General features: G+C 42.3%; 1 protein-coding gene across 1 annotated transcript in view; it reads right to left on the bottom strand.

Moving 5' to 3' along the window:
- The window catches only part of LRRC56 (leucine rich repeat containing 56), a 57,346-nt gene extending 39,834 nt beyond the window's left edge, over positions 1-17,512 (bottom strand). Inside the window, exons 1-2 of the mRNA XM_063289282.1 lie at positions 17,311-17,512; positions 13,328-13,430 (exon numbers count right to left, since the gene is read on the bottom strand). Of these exons, the coding sequence (XP_063145352.1) occupies positions 13,328-13,346 (19 nt within the window). The 5' untranslated portion in view covers positions 13,347-13,430; positions 17,311-17,512. The remainder of the gene's footprint in view (positions 1-13,327; positions 13,431-17,310) is intronic.
- Positions 17,513-20,554: the final 3,042 nt, after the last annotated feature.

The following is a 20,554-nucleotide window of genomic DNA, read 5'->3' as shown; positions in this document are numbered from 1 at the left end:
TTTACTAATTGGAATCACATATTTGTATACATATTAATACAAGACATGAATGTCTGTCAATGAAATAATACAAATACTGTTATTTCTTTTTAGCTCATTCTACATCTGAAGGTTTTATCCATGCACAGTTGTTTAGTTACTGTAAGGTACAAAGTTTAAAAAGGGGATAAACAAAGATATTCCTTAGTTAGCTTTTTAAAGTGCTAAGTGACTTTGGAGCAAAAAGTAATCTGATGCCCTTGATCGTAAGAGCATAGAAAATTTGATGAATGAATGAGATCAAGATCTATTTTTCTATTTCCAACAGTGGTCAAATAGAGACAACTGAAAAGTCCATAAACTGGCAAGATGTTCCAGCCGTCTTCTCTTATTGGACTGAAGATATTTAGAGGCATACTGACTTTGAACATATGGGTTTCATATATGACTAACTACTGTGAAAGAGGTTGTGTAAGGTGTTTGTATTTGATACCATATCATTGTCTTCTTTAACCAACAAATATAACCAAATGGTTAAGATGTTGGACAGGGATCCAAGTTCAAATCCCCACTCACAATGGAACTGCCCAGAGTCCCCCATTGGGGGAGATGGGCAGTGATATAAATTTAAATAATTAATACATACATACATACATACATACATACTCTGGGTGGAACACAGTGATTGGCAAAACTAGATCTCACAAAGCTGTTGATGGTAAAATAAGATATAAAATTAAGGGGAAATTCTAATGTTATCACCTTGGGTTCTTAGACAAAAAGTGGGATATAATGTAAGTGTAACAAATCAATGCCTTTTAATTATGTTGGAACTCAAGTCTATGTGCTGTCAATCAGCTAAGCAATATAATTTTAACAGAGAGTCTGTTAAACCGATTTACATTCAAAAGATTATGTCAGGCTCTGCCTGCTAACCAGTAAAGACACAGACGCTAGAGTGGGCTTAGGTTCTGGCTTTATTGATAGAACAGAGTGCATGCCTTTTTGAAAGCTGAGAGTGAGTGGAGCGCACCAGAACAGGATTTAAATAGCCCGCACCGGTCAGCGCTCCACCCCTCCTTACTCCGAGTGTGCCCCGAGCCCCATTGGTTCCGTTGCCGGTAGGTGAGGGGTCGTGGGACCCCTCCTGTGCCTTGGGTGTTTCCTTGACTGGTTTTCCCCGGCCGGTGATGGGTCATTGCCGGGCGGTTAGGCTCGTAATCTTTTCTGACAGTTCAGGCGCGTCTCGTGGTCGGGTGTTGTCAATTACCTCTTTTGTAACATTGTATCTCTTCCTTCCGCGCCTCCGGCTAGAATCAATACTTTGTTGCCAGCACCTGTTGCTCTCTTTTGTTAGCTAGTTGCCTTTTTCCTTAATCCGCCCGGTACCCATTTCCTTGTATTGTTATGTGAGCCGTTGCAATGTCACAAGCATCGCAACGGTGATCATGACATACTGTCCCCCTTCGGGAAGGTTAAGCGGGCTTGGAGGGATAGGTGGTGTGGAAAGTGCGGATCAGGTCGGGAGCCTGGACGTCACAGGCAGTGACCCACTCCAGGTGTGGAAAGTGTTTCCACGTTACGAGGTATTGGAGGGAGCCCCGCTGCTTACGGGAGTCAAGTACCTCCTTTACTTCAAAGTGTTGCTGTCCGTCTATCATCACTGGTGGGGGGGGTGTGGGGGGGTGCCACCGGGAGGGATCACTTGCCGGCTTGAGTAAGCTGCAGTGAAATACCGGGTGCAGTCTCTTAAGATTATGGGGCAGGTCTAAGCGCACCGTGAATGGGTTCACTATTTGTGTGACCCGGAATGGTCCAATAAACTTGGGGGCCAGCTTCTTCGATAGTTGCGGCGATTTTATGAATCTGGTGGATAGATAGACCATGTCCCCCACTTGAAACATTGGTTGCTGGCGCCGGTGCTTGTCCGCTTGTGATTTGTACGCTGTTTGTGCCTCTTTAAGCGCGTCCTTGATGACCGGCCAGGAATCTGCAATTTTCTCACCCCAATCACAAGCGGCCACTGTTGGGGACGGAGGCTGAGGTAATTCAGGGATGGGGACGAACTCCCGACCCGACACCACCCCAAAGGGGTTTTTTCCGGTGCTCTGGTGTATTGCGTTGTTGTAGGCGACCTCCGCAAATGGGAGGAGGTCTACCCAGTCGTCTTGGTGATAGTTTACGTAGGAGTGGAGGAATTGCTCCACTGTGGCGTTAAGGATCTCTGTGGATCCGTCTGTCTGGGGATGCCAGGAGGTTGACAGGGCTTGCTGGGTACCTATCAGTTTCAAAAAAGCCCGCCAAAACCTCGAGGTAAATTGTGTGCCCCTATCAGTCACCAAACGGGATGGGCATCTGTGTAGGCGGTACACGTGGACTAGGAACAGTTTCGCCAGCTGTTGGGCTGACGGAATCGAGGCGCAGGGGATGAAATGCGCTTGTTTTGAAAAGTAGTCTTTTACCATCCAAATGACCGTTTTCTTTTGGCTGGGTGGTAAGTCGACTATGAAGTCCATTGAGATTTCATCCCAAGGGCGGGAGGGTTCAGCTACGGGTTGCAGCAGCCCCTGGGGTTTGCCAGCCGGTCGCTTGGCCATAGCACACACTGGGCAAGATGCCACATACATCTTGACGTCCTTCCTCAGCGAGGGCCACCAAAACTGCCTCTGAGTCAGGTGTAGGGTTTTCAAGAACCCGAAATGACCAGCCTGTTTGCTGTCATGCGATCTGTTGAGGATCGCCTGCCGTTGTGAGTCGGGTACATACAGCCTTCCCTCTGCCCATGTGAGGTCCTGGTCCATGGTGACCTTGTTGGGGTTGGCGAGGAGCCAGGGGTCAGATTTCAATGCTGTTATGAGGTCTGCCCGTAGCCCGCCTGGTATTTGCGGTTGCCTGCGTCTGGGGGTGGGTTGCGTTGTAGTTGTTTGCGAGGGGGGGCAGGCTGTCGCCGAGCACGACCCCGGGTGACCGCTGCCATACCCAGCTGGGAATCGGAAAGCACCGTCCCTACAATGTCGGAGATAGGCTCCGCATCCTGGGGCGGTCGGGAGAGTGCGTCTGCCAGGAAGTTCTTTTTGCCTGGTATGAACTTCAGCTGGAAGTTGAACCGGCTGAAGAACTGAGCCCATCGTATTTGCTTGGGGCTGAGGCGTCGGGGCGTACGGAGCGCCTCGAGGTTGCGGTGGTCTGTCCAGACCTCAAATGGGCAAGTTGTCCCTTCCAAAAGGTGATGCCAAGCCTCCAGCGCTGCTTTAACCGCAAACGCCTCCTTTTCCCAGATGTGCCATCACCTGTCTCCGAGAATTTCCTCGAGAGGTAGGCGCATGGCTTAAGGATTCCAGCGGCATCCTTTTGCAGCAGGATGGTGCCTATTGAGAAGTCAGAGGCGTCCACCTGCACCACAAAAGGTTGTTTGGGGTCCAGGTGAGCTAGGATTGGCTCCGCTGTGAAGAGCGCTTTCAGCCTGTCAAACGCAGTTTGACAGGCAGGAGTCCAATTAAGTACGGCCCCCGGGTTTTTTACCTTGCGCGTCTCCCCGACGCCTTGGTCTTGAGCAAATCGGTTAAGGGTAGGGCTATTTCCGCGAACCCCCTCGCGAAGGACCTATAGAAATTCGAGAACCCGAGAAAGCTTTGAAGCTGGCGCTGGGGCGTTCCCAGCTCAAAACTGCCTGGACCTTCGCGGGGTCCATTTCTACGCCTATGGCAGAGATTCTGTACCCTAGGTAGTCCAAGCGCAATTTGTGGAATTCGCACTTGGACAGCTTAGCGTAGAGTTTGGCTTTTCGTAGCTTAGTGAGGACTTGCCTCACCAACCTCTCGTGTTCCCTCTGCGTCCTCGTGTAGATGAGGACATCATCCAGGTAAACCAGTATGCCCTTGAATAGGTGTTCATGCAGCACCTCGTTGATGAGTTGCATGAAGACCCCCGGAGCCCCCGCAAGGCCGAATGGTAGTACCTTGTATTGGAAGGAGCCCAAGGGGCAGTTAAATGCCATTTTCCACTCGTCCCCCTCCCTGATGCGGATTCTGTAATATGCTTCGCGGAGGTCGAGTTTGGAAAACACCCTTCCCTTTGACAGGTGTGCTAGCATGTCCTTTACGAGGGGTAGTGGGTATTTGTTGGATAGGGAAGCAGAATTTAATCCGCGGTAATTGGTGCATAGTCTTAGGGTGCCGTCCTTCTTTCCCCGAAATAGGACGGGTGCTCCAACCGGTGAGTTCGCTGGTTCTATGAAGCCCCTGGAGAGGTTTTTATCCAGGAATTCCCGCAGCGCCGCTAATTCTCTCTGGGTCATGGGGTAGATCTTGGGCTTGGGTAATGGGACGTCAGGGAGCAGTTCAATTGTGCAGTCCGTCTTGCGGTGGGGGGGTAATTGGTCCGCCTCCTCTTCTCCGAAGACATCTGCAAAGTCTGCATATTGCTCCGGTAGTCCTTCTGGGGGCGGTGTTGTGGACGACTTCTGCCCTCCCCACCGTCGGAGCAGCCGGTTTGTCTGATGTTGGTGCCTGGTAGACCCCGTCTTTGAACTTGATGGAGCGTGTCCTCCAGTCTATGTGTGGGTTGTTGCGTGCTAGCCAGGGGATCCCCAACACTATTTATGGGTTTCCCTATCTGGGTCACCACAAAATTTATTGATTCCTTGTGGGTGCCCATTGTCAGGGTGACCATTCCGGTCCTCTGGGTGGCTGGTCTCCCCCCCGCTGTAGAACCGTCTAGTTGATGGAACGCCAGCGGTTTGGGGAGGGGGAAACAGAGCAGTTTTTGTGCGGCGACAATATCCGGGTGGATCAGATTTCTGGAGCACCCAGAATCCACCATAGCTTCGGCCGCGATGGCTCTAGGGCCATAAACGAGTTCAATTGTCCCTGCCAGGATGGAGCAATCGTCACTCACCCTGGGGTTGTTGCACCCCTTCTTCACCACCTGCCCAGTGGCGCTGCTTAGAGCAGATGGGGAGCATTTTCCGCCGGCTGTTCTTGTGCGTCGATTGCATCCCCTGTGAGGTAGGCGTCCGCGTCCGGGGTTGCTAGCGCTCCTGTCAGCCGTCTGGGGGGGTTGGATGGTTTGTGCGGCATCTTCGGTGTGGGTCTGGGCGGGCGATCCGTTCTGTTTGTGAAACAGTCCGCCGCTCGGTGGCCCGTTTTCCCGCACCTGGTGCACTGCCCGCAGGCAAGCCTCCGTTGTGGGTCTGCGTGCCAGGTTGGGCCCGGCTGTGGGACTGGTCCTCTTGTGCTGGGCAGGATTTTGTCATCTGCGGTTGCGAGCAGGAATGTGCGCTGGGCATGTTCTGCTTTACCAGCTAGGCAGATCCACCCGTGAAGGGAGGCTGGGTCGTCCCTGTACAGTGCCCATTGCAGCACCTCCCGGTTGAGGCCACGCTTGAACGTGTCGATCAGGGTGGCCTCCGACCATTCCGTGATTTTGCCCGCAAGGACCTTGAATTCGAGGGCATAGCCGGCCACCGTTCTTCTTCCCTGCCGCAGCGCTAGGAGTGTGCACTTTGCCCTTTCCTTCGCCAGGGGGTCCTCAAAGTAATGTTTCAGCTCGGTGAGGAAGTCATGGAAATCAGCCAAAGCTGGGGCTCCGGACTCGTACATCTGTATGTACCAGTCCGCAGCCCTGTCTTGGAGCTTGGTGGCCACCGCCGAGATTTTGGCGGCTTCTGTGCTGAAGCAATGGCCGTATTGGGCCATGTAGTCCCTCACATTGGTTAAGAAGGACAGTTTCGTGGGGTTCCCGTCAAATTGTACGGTGAAGTCTTTGGCGAACCTCCCAATTTGCGGGTCCCCTACCTGTGGGTGTTGAAGGATGGCTCCCACTGGCCTGGGGCCGCGAATCCCCACGACAGAGTCTTGTGCTTGGCCCCTTCTGCTCGGGGTTGTTGATGGGGTGGGTATGTTGCCTCGATCCCCTCTTACCTCCTGTGCCACCTCTGTCTTGGAGCGCTCGCTGATGATTGCTGCTAGGGACTGGAGCATATGTTCCAGGTCTCGTACCTTGGCTTTCAGGGTCGTGTCCTCATCTGCCAATGGCGGGGACAGGAGCAGGTGCTCAAGGTATTGTACCCTGGCTTCCAGGGCTGTGACCCTGTCTGGCGTGCCCTGGTCGTCCAACGTCGGTGCTGCCAGATGCTGTCTGGTACGTAGTCTTGCGCCTTCCTGCTCGGGCGTTTGGGGGTAGCGGAGCCTCCAGGTGGAGTAGGGTGTTCCCGTCCGGGATCCTGCTCCGTCGGCCCAAGCAAGGAGTTGCTGGTCCCCGACCTCATCTTCCGTCCGGGTTCTCCCATCTGGGTTGGAGCTCCAGGTCTGGAACTGGGGTGCGATGGGCAGGGAGGGTGTCCGCGTCTCCTGTGGGGTGCACTGCCTCCAGCTGCCGTCGGGTTGCCTCTGCCTCTTGCGGGCTGTCCTTCACACCTCTGGTGCGAAGTGCTGGCTCCATTGGCCTCCCCAGTTCCGCTTTCGCCAGTTGGTCTCTCCCACGGAAAAATTTTCGTCCGGTGGAGCTTGGCGATTTTGGTTTGGTGACTCTCAGCTTTATGTCAGGCTCTGCCTGCTAACCAGTAAAGACACAGATGCTAGTGTGGGCTTAGGTTCTGGTTTTATTGATAGAACAGAGTGCATGCCTTTTTGAAAGCTGAGAGTGAGTGGAGCGCGCCAGAACAGGATTTAAATAGCCCGCGCCGGTCAGCGCTCCACCCCTCCTTACTCCGAGTGTGCCCCGAGCCCCGTTGGTTCCGTTGCTGGTAGGTGAGGGGTCGTGGGGCCCCTCCTGTGCCTCGGGTGTTTCCTTGACTGGTTTTCCCCGGCCGGTGATGGGTCATTGCCGGGCGGTTAGGCTCGTAATCTTTTCTGACAGTTCGAGCATGTCTCGTGATCGGGTGTTGTCAATTACCTCCTTTGTAACATTGTATCTCTTCCTTCCGTGCCTCTGGCTAGAATCGATACTTTGTTGCCAGCACCTGTTGCTCTCTTTTGTTAGCTAGTTGCCTTTTTCCTTAATCCGCTCGGTACCCATTTCCTTGTATTGTTATGTGAGCCGTTGCGATGTCACAAGCATTGCAACAGTGATCATGACAGATTAAGAGTCAGTACTAGATACTGAATCAGTCTAAATCTTACTGCCCAGCGATCTGTATGGCAGGAAATTCCAGATAATCTTTTACGTTTCCTCATGGTGGTTAAGATATCCAAAGCACTTAAAGACAAAAGATTTATATGATCATAAGAGAAACAGGAGTATCCAAAACCTTTAAAATAAATACCTGAAATATATATTAAACTACATGAACTCTTTAACATTATGTTCATTTGAGGTATCTTTATAGCCTAGGATGATGACTACAGAGGTAGAAGTGAACACATGAAGCTGAATGTTGAGAGGCGAGGAAACAGAAAAAGAGCAGCAGTTCTAAATTGTTGGTTTGACAGTTTTATATCTGGAAGTTCAGATCATGGTATGGCCCAATGCCTAAAATGAGACAATTAATGCACTGGCACAACATACTAACCCATGGTTACTGAATTAACCCAATTGGCTGAATTTACAGAAGCCATAGATAAATCACAGTGACTTGTTTATACAACCCACAGAGCTAAAATGTATGTGTTTAGTATGTGAACACATTTAGGTGCATTAGGTGAACCATGGTAAATATGTCAGGCAAACATATCTACTAAGCACAAAGTTAGCCTAGGGGATGTGTGAACGACTAGCATGCCTATGCACATTTTCTAATCTTCATACAATCATCATGGAACACACAACAAAAGCGATAATTCAGCAATGGCTGAGCCCCAAATCAACAGCTTGTCAAATTTGCTCTCCCACCGCTTCCTAGCATGGATCTAAAATATGTTCACTCTTACAGGTATGACTGCTGGTTCACCAGGATGCTGGGAGACAGGTACTGCACTTTTGCCTCTGGTAATCCACTAAATCAGATTACAACGCTCCCTTTGTTCTTGGGATTTTCTAAGTAATCCTGATGGGTCTAAAACAGGGTGATATGACCAATCAGGGCACTTCAGCTCATCCAGTCTGTGACTTCTGCAACAGAGGATTTCCTGTTTGGTGGTCTGGGGAAACCCAAAAGTATTCAACTGACTCCCTTGCATAATTCCTATGTTGAAAGTAGACAGCACGTTCAAGAGCCCAATACATTTATATCATTCATTTAAGAGAAAAGAGGAGGAATCATTGTCTTCTTTGCTTTGGGCTTTTTTGCCCACATTTACAGATTTCTCTGTCTCTATATGCCAGCTCAGCTGACTAGGCTGAAGATACAGTGGAGCAGACAAAAATGTATTCATTCCTGAAGACTAAAAAGAAGAAAGTTTTACTTATTTGAGAAGACAAACCAAGTTTAAAGCTTTGGACTTAGAAGGAACATTACCTCCTAGCCCTGTGAATCTATTTTTCAGATCCACAAAAGAACAAAGCAGTACAAAGGTGTAAGAAAACACTGAACACTGTTCTTTAGTAAAAGACAGCTTCTGGAGTCATTCTGTATTAGTTGTTGCGTCAGTACATTTTCTTAACTATGTAAATCATGAGTAAACACTTATTAATCTGATACTTTGCTTCTTTGCAGGAAGAAAAGTTCTGCTTGATTAAAGGAAATGGTGATTTGTCCTCTTCTTAAAAAGTCATCACTGGATCCAACTGGAGGGATGCTTTATGAAGTACCCTTCCAAACATAATGCAAATGAAGTGTCTAGGCATCATGTTCTCTTAAAACCTGGGACAGCTGCTTTGAGAGCCTGAGTATGCATTTTAATATGTTAATTTTACCATTCACCATTTCAAATTGTTTAAATATTTTATAAACTTTTTTGATGTATCTTCCTAACAATTTTGCCTAAATTATCCCCTCTGATCCCTAAAGTTTCATACTATGAATTGTCCTTCAGAATGTCTTACTTGTATGGTTTTACATAATCAAAATACTACTAAGATCCTACTTAGGATATTGATATTCAAGTATAACTCATAGCAGGTGGAAGCACCTAGTTGGTCTTGGCAGAACTTGAAAAAAGTTCCTTTAACAAAGTTCCCTTAACATACCCTTAACAAATTACATAAGTTACTTATAAAATCACATGGTCATGACATTAAATGAAATGCTATGACAATCATATAAAAACAAAACAAATTTGTAAGAATTTTCTGTCAGAAGTAGTATATCATTCAAACTTTCATCTATCTGAAAGAGAAATTATACCATTCTAATTCTCTGCCTTCCAAACTACTACATTGGGGTGGAGATTTCTGAATGCTTATACAGCAAGGCTCTGTGGGTGATATGGAAAAAAGTATTCTAGTGGAGGGGAGGATGAATTCTAATGAACAAAATTCTGCTAAGCTAAAAAAAAACATGCTTTGTTTTCCTATCTGGGTCAGCATGAACCTCAGAAATGGTAAATGATCCAGCATGTTATTCTTCCATTAAACCCTTGTTAGGTTGCATCTTAGATGAGGTCTATGACAACTTATGCCATAAATACAGAAATGATCAATAGTGTAATCTGTCATTCTCATTTACAGTATGATAGGTGAAACAACTGTGGGATCCAGATATTGGGAAAACATTTTAGTGCAGTGCAATGAGAAGGAAAAAAAATGCAATAATATATAATGCTCATTAAAATACAGATAACAGTGTCAAAGAGTTAATCATCCTATATAAAATAAACCGCTTTATCCCAACACATCAGTATAACAGAGCTGGTTGATTATGGTGGGGTATAAATCCTATAAACAAACAGTTCCACTACAAAATCCTAATCTAAAACATGTTTTGGAATTGTATTTAAACATTTTGAGGATTTATGATTTAATATCTGAAGTTATATTCTGAGCTTTGTTTCCCAACATTGTTCAATTACCTGATATTCTTTTAGACAAAAATTAAAGAACAGAATAGCCAGTTCCATATTTATACAACAGAAACTAAATGTGCTGTATTACAGAGTTACCAGGGAACTGAAAGACAATCCAAGCTAGTACTCGCTAATACATAACAGCTGCACAAAGCACCACACCCACTAGCTCCTTTCCAACATTTAGGGGGAAAACACCAATTACAAAACATGGAAGCAAAGAAAAAATTAGGATGCCCAGTGACCCAATCTTCTTGATAACAAGAAGGCTATTTGTATTACAGAACTTAACATGACAGCAGAACCCTACAATGTAGCAATGTAGTTACAATAATGTACAATTCTTTTTAATAGAATTACTTAACTACAAAGTAACACAGTACAGTATTGACGTAAAGTACAAATCACTGAATATACATGAATACACAATTTTTTTCTGTAGACTTCTGGTGGGGACATGGTGGACTGAACAGCTGTGCCCACAGGCTCAGCAGGCAGAACTGACAACACAGCAGTTTTTTGGGGCTCAGGCAGGTTTTTCCTGAAGCCCAGGAGTATTTTTCTGGAAAAAGGAAAACACCTAGAATCATCCCATCTGCCCTCTGGACAGCTGCTTGCAGCCAGAAGATCGCAAACAGCATTCACATTCGACTGGTAAGAGCAGCTGGGAGGTTGGGATGTCACCATTTCAAAGCCACACTGTACCCTTAAAGGGACACTAAGACCACCCACCCCATTTCTAAATCACCCAATTTATATTTCTTTTAAGTATGCGTACCTTAAGAGGCTTTCTACAGAAAGGATGAGCGGGTTCTCTTGTTGCTTATCATTTTTGGGATCAATTTTTTTTCTTAAATTCCTTTTTAAGTTTTGGACTTCGTTTTACATCCAAATACTGAGGAGGATTGAGCATAAATAATTATCTCCCTGTTATTATTTTTGTACTAAATTTGAAGATATTAGCATTTTCCTACACGTTGAATCGGCTGTTTTGAACTCTCTGTTTTCTGCTTCTTTTTTCTCTGGGGAACTGTCTGCATATGCTTGCCAGAGCTCATATATAGTGCTTGCTTCTGAATGTCCTTACAGAAGTACGAATACTATTTTAAGCTTAATTTTGTAAAAGTCACCCTATCTTTCAGAAAAAAAGTCTTCAGACATCCAAGATTTACTATTATATCACCATACTACTAGAAACTACTGTTTCATCAATCAGTTCTTAATGGTAAAAACATTATTGCCTACATTTATATATTAGGTTGCATCACATAGAACTTGACCTTGTTATATAAGACCTGGTTATAGACAAAGTAAAAGCTAAGAATGCAGAGTCACAGCTTTATTATAAATATAAGTAAAAATTCATTTTACTTCCTGGACTATAACTTAATATTTGTGCAAATTTACATATAATGAAAAGGTCAGTTTAAAAATTTTATCTCTTGAGTTTTCATTAAATATACCCTTATATAAAAAGCAATTTTAAAAAGCAGTACTTATTTGTCAATTAAATGTACCAACTGCCTTCATATAATCAACCATCTTTGATGATGGTCTCTCTTTTTCTTTCAGATAAAGGGTAGGGAACTATATATTCAGGTAGGTCTCTAATTTTGAGAGCATGAAAAAGAGTAACTACCACTCTAGAAAGATTGTACAGTGAAAAGAGCATATATTGTTCCCTGACTCTTTCTCCATCTTCTAGAGGAAAATGGGAGGAAAAGGACAAAACTGGAGAGGACAAAATGTGTGTGCGCCTCCAAGGATAGATAAAATGTAGCAATAAGTTTTATTGTTTTAAACAAAGATAATAGCATTGAAATACATATTATTAATGAGAGAAACTAAAAACTACAATTGATGGTTATATTCCATGAAGATCAGAGAGAGAAAAACAACAAATGATAAAAAATGCAAACCCAAACAGATCTATAAAAGATAGTACATGGCTATTTGCATCAACCAAATTTGTCATGGCTTTCAGCAGCTGCCTGAGCCAATCTTGGTGTATCCATAAAGAGATTCTATTATTAAAGGCAAGCAAGAAATAAGTTTTCTGGGAGGCAGATCAATCCTTTTTCTCCTTCTATGATTGGAGCTAAATATTTTACAAGTTGCTGAAAAGAAAATAGCAAATAACAAAGAATTTCCTCACAACTCCCTTGGAACAAGGGTGTACACAGAGGTCATACAAAACCTTCTGTACCAACCATCAAGAACAGCTGGAGGAATCTGCTATATTCTTAATTGTGTCAAGGAATTCCTGCCAAATAAAGTAGGGAACACGTTTCAAATAATTTTCACATTTGTTTTTCATTACTGGAGATTATAGGCAGGTCAAACTGGATGGTTACACTATGTTCCCTGCATTTATATTTTTTCTTGCTGCAAGAATTATTAAGTAAGGGAAAAAAATTAAAGAAAAACCAGAAGATGGAATCAGATGGACCACACCTTCAAACCACTGCACTATTTATCAGTCTATTGAGATAAAATAGTAATAGTTACTTCTTTCGTGTTGCACTTTGGGTCTTAAACTGATAATATGTTCTCATTCCTGGAAATAAGCTCCACCGAAAATAGTAAATCACACATTAAGTAATTATGCATAAAACTGCACTGTTAGTTGGAGGGAGAGTGCCACCAAGTAATTTAGAAAATGAAATAACAGCTTCTACTTTTATATTTACAACATTACATTAGAAGCAGCAATGTAAGGACTTAGAAAAGCTTAACAGTGTGTTCCTTTCACATTTAGTATCACTTAGGGAGTTAATAATTTTCTCTTTCTATCACTATTAAAAATAGTTTATCTCTGGAGTCTCCAACAGCTGCCTCAAAGAATTTCAGGTGATGCATGGAATCCTATGGCCTTAGGTTATGCAACTCTAATCTAAAGGAATGTCTCCTCCCATATAGACCAACCTTGGCATTTAGCCATCTTTGGAGGTCCTCCTCCAGGCACTCCCAGCAGAGAGCTAGAGTAGTTCTGGAAACCTTGTTTATAGCAGAGTCTGCACAGAAAGGAACGCCTAGCTCCTAGATGTTGTCCTTTTGGCACCAGGCTAAGATATTCCTCTTAGGCATTATAAATGTTGGTAGTTTAAGTATTACTTAAACTATATAATAGTGGTTTTCATCTATTTTATTTCATGACTTTTCTTCCTCTGCTATTCATTAATTTATGTTGCTGTTTTGTTCTATATTCTTTTTAAAATGTTGTAATTTTCAGAACTCTGAAATATAGTAGACAAATAAAATAATGCATTTACCCCCAAATTCTCAGTGCTGTATTTCACTCCAGTTATTTCTTTTGATGGTCATAATGCCCATATCTTCAATATGCCCACAAGTATTTACATGAAATATATTTTGATCTTTAAAGGAAGTTTCTTTTTGCCTGCATTTTATCCATTGTTATGCTACATTTTTTGCAGCTTTAAAATTATTACTGTATCACCATTTACTTGTCATGCCATCCACCATGTCTGTCTCCAACAGCAATTCCACTTGCAGTAAATGAATTTGAGCAGTAGCTATTTATCTTCTTGAAATGGCATTGAAGTTCTCCTGTAGTAAGTGGAAAATTGAAGGATAATTACTTAATGTAGAAGGATATAGAGTAAACAGGCAAATATTATATTTCAGACATGTTCAAAAATGTTACTGCAGTATATTGTACATAGATTTAGATATTTTGTGGAGAGCCAGTTTGATGTAGTGGTTAAGGCATCAGACTAGAAACTGGGAGACTGTGAGTTCTAGTCCCGCCTTAAGCACAAAGCCAGCTGGGTGACTTTGGGCAAGTCTCTCTCTCTCAACCCTAGGAAGAAGGCAATGGCAAACCACTTCTGAAAAACCTTGTCGAAAAAACTGCAGGGATTGTTCAGGCAGTCTCCAAGAATCAGACAAAAATGAATAAATTAAAAAAAAGGTATCTTGTAGCTATAGCTAATGTAGAATGTAGAATTCTATTTATAATTTTCAGTGGAGGGATGGGATGTTTAGAATATCAGGTTAAGCTCATTAGTACTTGCTATTATTAAGTTCTAAAACTCAGTGTAAGATACTGATATTTCAGTAAAAGGACATACATCCCACATACCTTATGGAACATTTTCTCTTCTGCTCCCAGATCCACTTGAAAATCTTTGTTCTTCATTGCCTTTCACTCAGATGGAATTAATGTGAATCAGGTATAAGACTCTCTTTCTCAAAGGAATTTATTCCAAGCAAAAGCCACTTCCTTGACTTTTAACAGCAAGTGGAAACTGATCTTGGTATGATTCATCTGCTTTTTTAGCACTGCTGATGGCAGAAAGATTTTTAACAGCTTCTGCTTGTATAGAAACACTAACATTGTTCATTTATATTTTGCTTTTGATGCCTGCATCTTTCTTAACTAAATGGGCAGATTTTATTGGTAAATATGAGTTTAATTTTTTAAACTGACTTGTACTGTATATGATTTTAGTTTTTGAAATCAAAGATAGTTCTCCATAGAAGAAAACTCTAAGATATGGAGAAATGAGGAGAGAGGGGAGGTGCTGTTTTGTGACCAATAGCTCTAGCTTCTATTCACAGTGAATGATATTACCAAGGCTCCCAAATGCCTTAGGGGTGGGATGTAGAAGCTATATTTAGCATATTTCAGAGTTTCATGTTCTGTATTCTCCCCTAAGAGTATGAAAGGTAAAAGTTTTTTGCTGAATTTGTGGTATTTGGGAAGGAGCAGAACAGAGCACTTGACTGTTTATATATACTTGGCTATTTATATAAATATATAAACTTAGCAATTTGCTCAATTTCAATTGTCCCATCCTATTCACCACCCAAAACACCACAATGTAAATAGGAAGGTAGATCTAAATTTAAATATTCACTTCAGCCATGAATTTCATTGATGACCTTGTGCTAAACATTTATCTCTACCTATTTTAATCCACAGGATTATTGCAGGAATCACATGCAAAATGCAGGGGTAGAAAAACAATGTATGTCATCTTTAGTTCCTTAGAAGAAAGATGGGATGTAAATGTAATAGTGGGGAAAGATTGTATTCCAAATGGGGCTATGATAAAATCTAATTTGCACTGCATTTCACTTACAGTTAAAAAGTTAAATTTATTTTAACGAACAAATATTATTATCCCAGTTATATATTTAACAATTCTTACATACATCTCCTTAAAATTTACTATTTGGAAACTATTTTCAGAAATCTATGAATTTCTGGCCTCAGAGTCTCAAGTCTGTATAGCTCTACAGGAAATAAAATATTAGACGACATAGTACACTCATCCAATCATGATACAGTTGGGCAGCCTATACATTTAATAAATAAATAAATAAATATTTTCTCAAATTAATTCCATGGGTGTTTGTTTACCCAGAAAGACAAATTGTCAAATTTGAAGGCAGAAAGGGCTTTCTCACCAGGGTAGGTTAGCCAACGCACAGGGTGAGATGTATACAGAATGTGTATCTCTTTACCGTACATTATGGGTTAAGTATTCTGTAGCAACTGTCTTATCATCACAGTACCTTTAGGAGGCTGAAGTTGCTTATTTATTCCCAGTTTCTTATGGTGGTCCAAAGTTACAATAAGTTGTGCTATGATGGGACTACTTATCTGTCCTAAGACTTTTTAAATATGCACAATGGGAAGCGCATGGTTAATACTGTTACTTGTATAAAAAGCTCTTTCAGACAAGATGAATTCTCATTGTATACAGGATAAACTGCTGGATACATAGGTGTATGATTTGGGGTTGCCCAAAGCCAACTTTGAAGTGCAAGATTTCAAACTTTATCATGCTTTACTATTCTTGTTCAAAGACACTTATCTTTATGAAACTGAATTACTGTAAGTTGAAGGAATATGATTATAAAGATACAGGGGAATTCAGTGTTTAACTGTAGGTATGCAAACCTTAGATTTATATGCACTGTATTGACTTAACTATTGAGGGGGCAAGTAATGAATAGGTAGTAAGTAACCAACTACAGCTTCCTACAATCTTTTAATTTCGCAAATGACAGATAAACAAAAGCTACTGACCCAATATGCAATCCCCAATTTCCAACAGTTTTACTGACAAGGAATTTTATTTAGAAGTCTGTATTTAGTGTTTATCCCACAACTCCACACAGATGGAATTAAAACCGTGTATGCTACTATTGAAATCACCAAAAGTTTATTAAAATGTGGCAACAAGTTCCAGAACATGACTCAAAATCAATTATAAACCAACAGAAAGAAATTATCATAAGCCACTTCCTAAAGAAGCTTAAAGTCCACTCCTACTGTAAAGTAAGTTCAGTATTATATTTCAGATAATTATGCATAGGATTTCAGCCTAAAGCTATAGTCCTATGTACATTCTTAGGAAATAAACTACAGTCACAAGTGGGGCAACTTCAGGTAAACAAGTATGGAAACCAGTGACAAACCTGCAAAGGCTGTAAGCGCTCAGTTTGCTTTTTCATTCAAAATTCAGAGACTCAAAAGCAAACACATGCCTTTCTATTACATAAAACTACTCTTTTCTAAATATCCACATATTCGTTAAATACATGATAGCTAATAGAGCCTCGTGTGGCGCAGAGTGGTAGGTGGCAGTATTGCAACTGAAACTCTCCCCACGACCAGAGTTCAGTCCCAGGGGAAGCTGGATTCTCGGGTAACCGGCTCAAGTCGACTCAGCCTTCCATCCTTCCGAGGTCGGTAAAATGAGTACCCAGCTTGCTGGGGAAGGTGGCGACTGGGGAAGGCAATGGCAAACCACCCCGCTATAGTCTGCCAAGAAAGCATCATAAAAGTGGCATCCCCCCAAAGGGTCAGACATGACTCGGTGGCTGCACAGGGGACCTTTCACAACAGAACAGTCAGTAACTGCTAGCTAATATGCTAGGGTATCGATGTTATCTAATATTTGTGCAGTCACGTAAAGTACATATTTAGTAACATTAGACATTGTTATGTTAAGTGTCCAGATTTCTAAAAAAAATGTAGTTTCCTTGCTCTGCAGTATCATAAACACACATCCTATATCCATGTTGATTTCAAATGCAGTCCAACCCATTCCAATTGTGCTTGCATTTCAGTGAGGACTGGGGTCCGCAGTGGGATCCTACCCATGCTGACTCAGAATTAAATCCCACTCTTTTTAGTAACAGTTATTTCTGAATAAACATTTCTGAGCTTTTGGTTTTAATCAAGGGAACTACCATTGGCTACCTGACCGTTGCATTCATTGTTTTTGAAGTCAAAATACACCACAGAGTAACACCCAAGTAATACCGAGGAGTCACCCTTAAAAACATAGCGGGAGCCTGTGGAATGCGCTTCCCCATCAATTGGAAAAAAAGCGAACGAATACTTTACTTGGGCCTGAATTCAAAAATCATCTTAGTTAAAAAAAAATGTCAAGGAGAATCCCTCTCCTACCTGCTTCTAATTTCTTCCGACTGCAGGCAGAAGAAAAAAAGACTCCGTGGCACGTAAAAAGAGAGGAAATGAACCTCCTCCTCAAGTCACGCCGGGCAGGAGACAAGCCTCTCAAGCCTCCCACCGACGTCCCGGGGACTCCCTAGTCTTTGGTCCTTTCGGCCCTCCCAGGCCTCTTCCAAGGATTCGCGTGTGTAGCAAGGCCTCAAATTACCTTGCCAACCGCCTAATTTGAATACATTTACTACATAGACATGAGCCCGGAACCCTTGGAGCCAATCGCCAGCTCGCGGGAAGATGGGCGTGGCGTGACAGCGACAGCCTCTGGGCTAGGGGCAGTCCCTCAAATTTACGGCAAGCACCAATCGCTGAGAAGAACGTCGCCCGCCGATACTTGAGGGTCTTAAGCACGAGGGAGCGGAGCGGTCGCCAATTGTCCGGTTTGCCGCCCGCCTTCTTTGTGGAACCTTTCTGGTTGCGCGTGAGGCCCCCCTAGCACGTGTGTCTGACGAATAGGAATACCGCCTTAAACTAAGCAACGGGTTGGCGGATATTGCAGCGGTCTCCTGAAAACATCTTGGTGGATTGCATTTGCTTCGAAAGTCAGTAGGACGGGAAAGCTGTTCTTGTTCTCTTGCTTTAATAATTTTCTCCCAGTTGGAAACAGATTCTGTAAAACTCGTGCGGCCACATCACCCTCCCCCACAATTTTGCGCGTCTACCGTACGATATTTTATTGCTTGCCACACAGGAGCAGCACATAAGCCAAGTCAAGAGTAACCAAGCCTGCCAAGTTACTATGATGAATGAAGCAGAGCATTCCGCAAGGAAATATCCATTAAGGTAGTGAAAAATATAACAACTCTCTAACAATTTGCTGAGCCCAACATCTTCTGCCAGAAGCATCTGCTCGCTCTGATTTTGAAAAGGCGGCCTTAGGCACATTATATGTGTATATAAGTATAACGATAATGTAAATTGTTTTAAAATCTTCATATAAAAACTGCTAATTCTACTAATCGGTGTTCTCCAAGCATCCAGTATTTTTGCAATGCAGCTGCGGGGGTGGGGGGAAACGGAAGAGGAGTTAGCTGGCAAGTTTTTTTGTTCAAATTTTCCTTTTCCACTTACTGGAAAATATATCTTGATCGAATATTAGAGAGGAAAGCACCCAAGACAGTTTTTAAACGGAAAAACAGCTGTTGGGGAAGACCATTTTCAGCTATGATCACAACTTTCTGAAATTTAATTATTTTTAAAGGCATTGAGAGAAAATTACATGAATGTGTTGTAGATAGATACCCAGGTCCACATATACACATTCTTATATACTGTACATTTGTATTACAAAAATATGCTGATATTGTCATTCCCACATTAGAAAATAATGTATGTGCATATCCATATCTATGCACAAATGTGTGCCTTAGTAATGTGAAAATTGGCACTGAGTTCTCAGTTAATGAATCCACATATATACAGGAGCTGAAACCCATCAGTCAGAATTACTTCCAAGCTACAGTGGAGTCCTCTGGGATGTATGTTGTACAACTCTTTCAGAATGTTTATAAACACAAGGTTGAAATTTTCTTTCTTCTCTCTCTCACTCATACCCTTTCTTGCAGCTATCAAAGACACAGATGTAACTTGCTAGCGCAGTTTCCCAAAGGAGTCATTTATGCTCGGAATTATTGTCATTGGGTAGTACAAAAGGGAGATGCCGAAGCTCGTAGATCTGCAGGCAGTGAAGTTGTATGATGAGGAACATAGTCCCTCCTGAGATGCAACGAAGGACAAAATATGTTTAATGCTCAGCAGTTGGAGTGCTAGATAGGTTGTGCAAGATATTAAGTACCTATTCTGATTACCTGAAAATAGTAAGATAAAGAGAGATGATGCTTTTCTGGAAATAAAGATTTATTTGGATGTGTGTATAAGAATTTAAGACCCTGTTACGTAGGACTAAATAGTCCAGAACAAGTGCTCTTGCTCACAAACAGGATCTGCAATGTGAATGCTCTTGTTAAATATTCCCCCTAATTATCTGTACCATCCTCCAAGCACTGCAATCTGTTCTCTTTTTATCCTTACTTTTTCTCTTAACTTTTATCCTTCCACCTTCAATACTTCATGTTCTATAACTAGTGAGTTTTTGGATTTATTTTCACCTTTTGCCAATCTTGGGTGGGTCATTACAAAACCTGTTGTTGTTACCCTCTTGTGCGTGCATGCTGCTATTTTGGCTACCTAAGGATCTACTCATAGAATTAGCTTGCTACTAGTATATGTAGGACATCTATTTTAACTTCAAAGGTTAATGGTAGAGTCTTACTCCTTGTAGTATAAACAAATTTAGAAACTTTGCATCACATTTAGAAACACTCCTGATTCTTGAGAACTGGCAGTATTTTAATTAGCATTATTTTTATTTATGGTCATTGACTAGTCAGTATTTCCTATACCCTTTTTTAGGTGCCTAATAAACTATTATGTAATCAACAATAATTCAGTGTTTTTTTTTTAGAGGATTGCAAATAAATATTTGTTAACGCGTCAGGTGCTTTCTTCATGGTATTAGTGCCATTCTGTATGTTGCCCGAAAGATTGCTATAGAACAGCAAAGACTAAAGGCAGTTCTACAACAAAGCAGAGTGCCAGGGCTGCCATTGACAGCAGGTTTTGGCCATCCTTAAGGAGGAAAGAAACAGATTTGTCAAGTAGAGCATCCTGGTGGAAAAGGCTTCCAGCATCAACTTTATAGAAAGGAGTGAGAATGTCTTAATGGATCAACCTTTCTATACTTGGCATGTATTGATTTGCCATCCCTTTTTAAAATTATTTATTTATTTATTTACCTTAACAAGTTTTACAGAAATAAAAAAAATACAAAATGCGAAAGAAAGGAAAATAAATACATGAAAAACTACAAAAATATAGCTACCCAACTTAACAAGAAAAAAACAAATGAAACAGAAAAAGGGGAAACTATGTCATATATTAATCAAATTTATACAGATTTCTAAATGTACCTTAGGGAATTTTTTTTTTTAAATGATTAAGATATTTTGGAGGGCTTTGCTAACATCTTAAGTAAACCAAAAGACCCAGTAGCCCAAAAAGAAAAAACGAGTCATCTACAACATATAGTGTAAGGACTATAACAGCCACTACGTAGGACAGACAGCGCATCCACAAACACCAACTAGCAGTCAGAAGACACAATGAAAACGCCTTAATCATGGAC

The sequence above is a fragment of the Candoia aspera genome, chromosome 1 (genome assembly GCF_035149785.1).
Source record: "Candoia aspera isolate rCanAsp1 chromosome 1, rCanAsp1.hap2, whole genome shotgun sequence".
NCBI lineage: Eukaryota > Metazoa > Chordata > Lepidosauria > Squamata > Boidae > Candoia > Candoia aspera.
The sequence above is the reverse complement of the archived record's forward strand: the minus strand, read 5'-3'. Positions and strand labels throughout refer to the sequence as shown.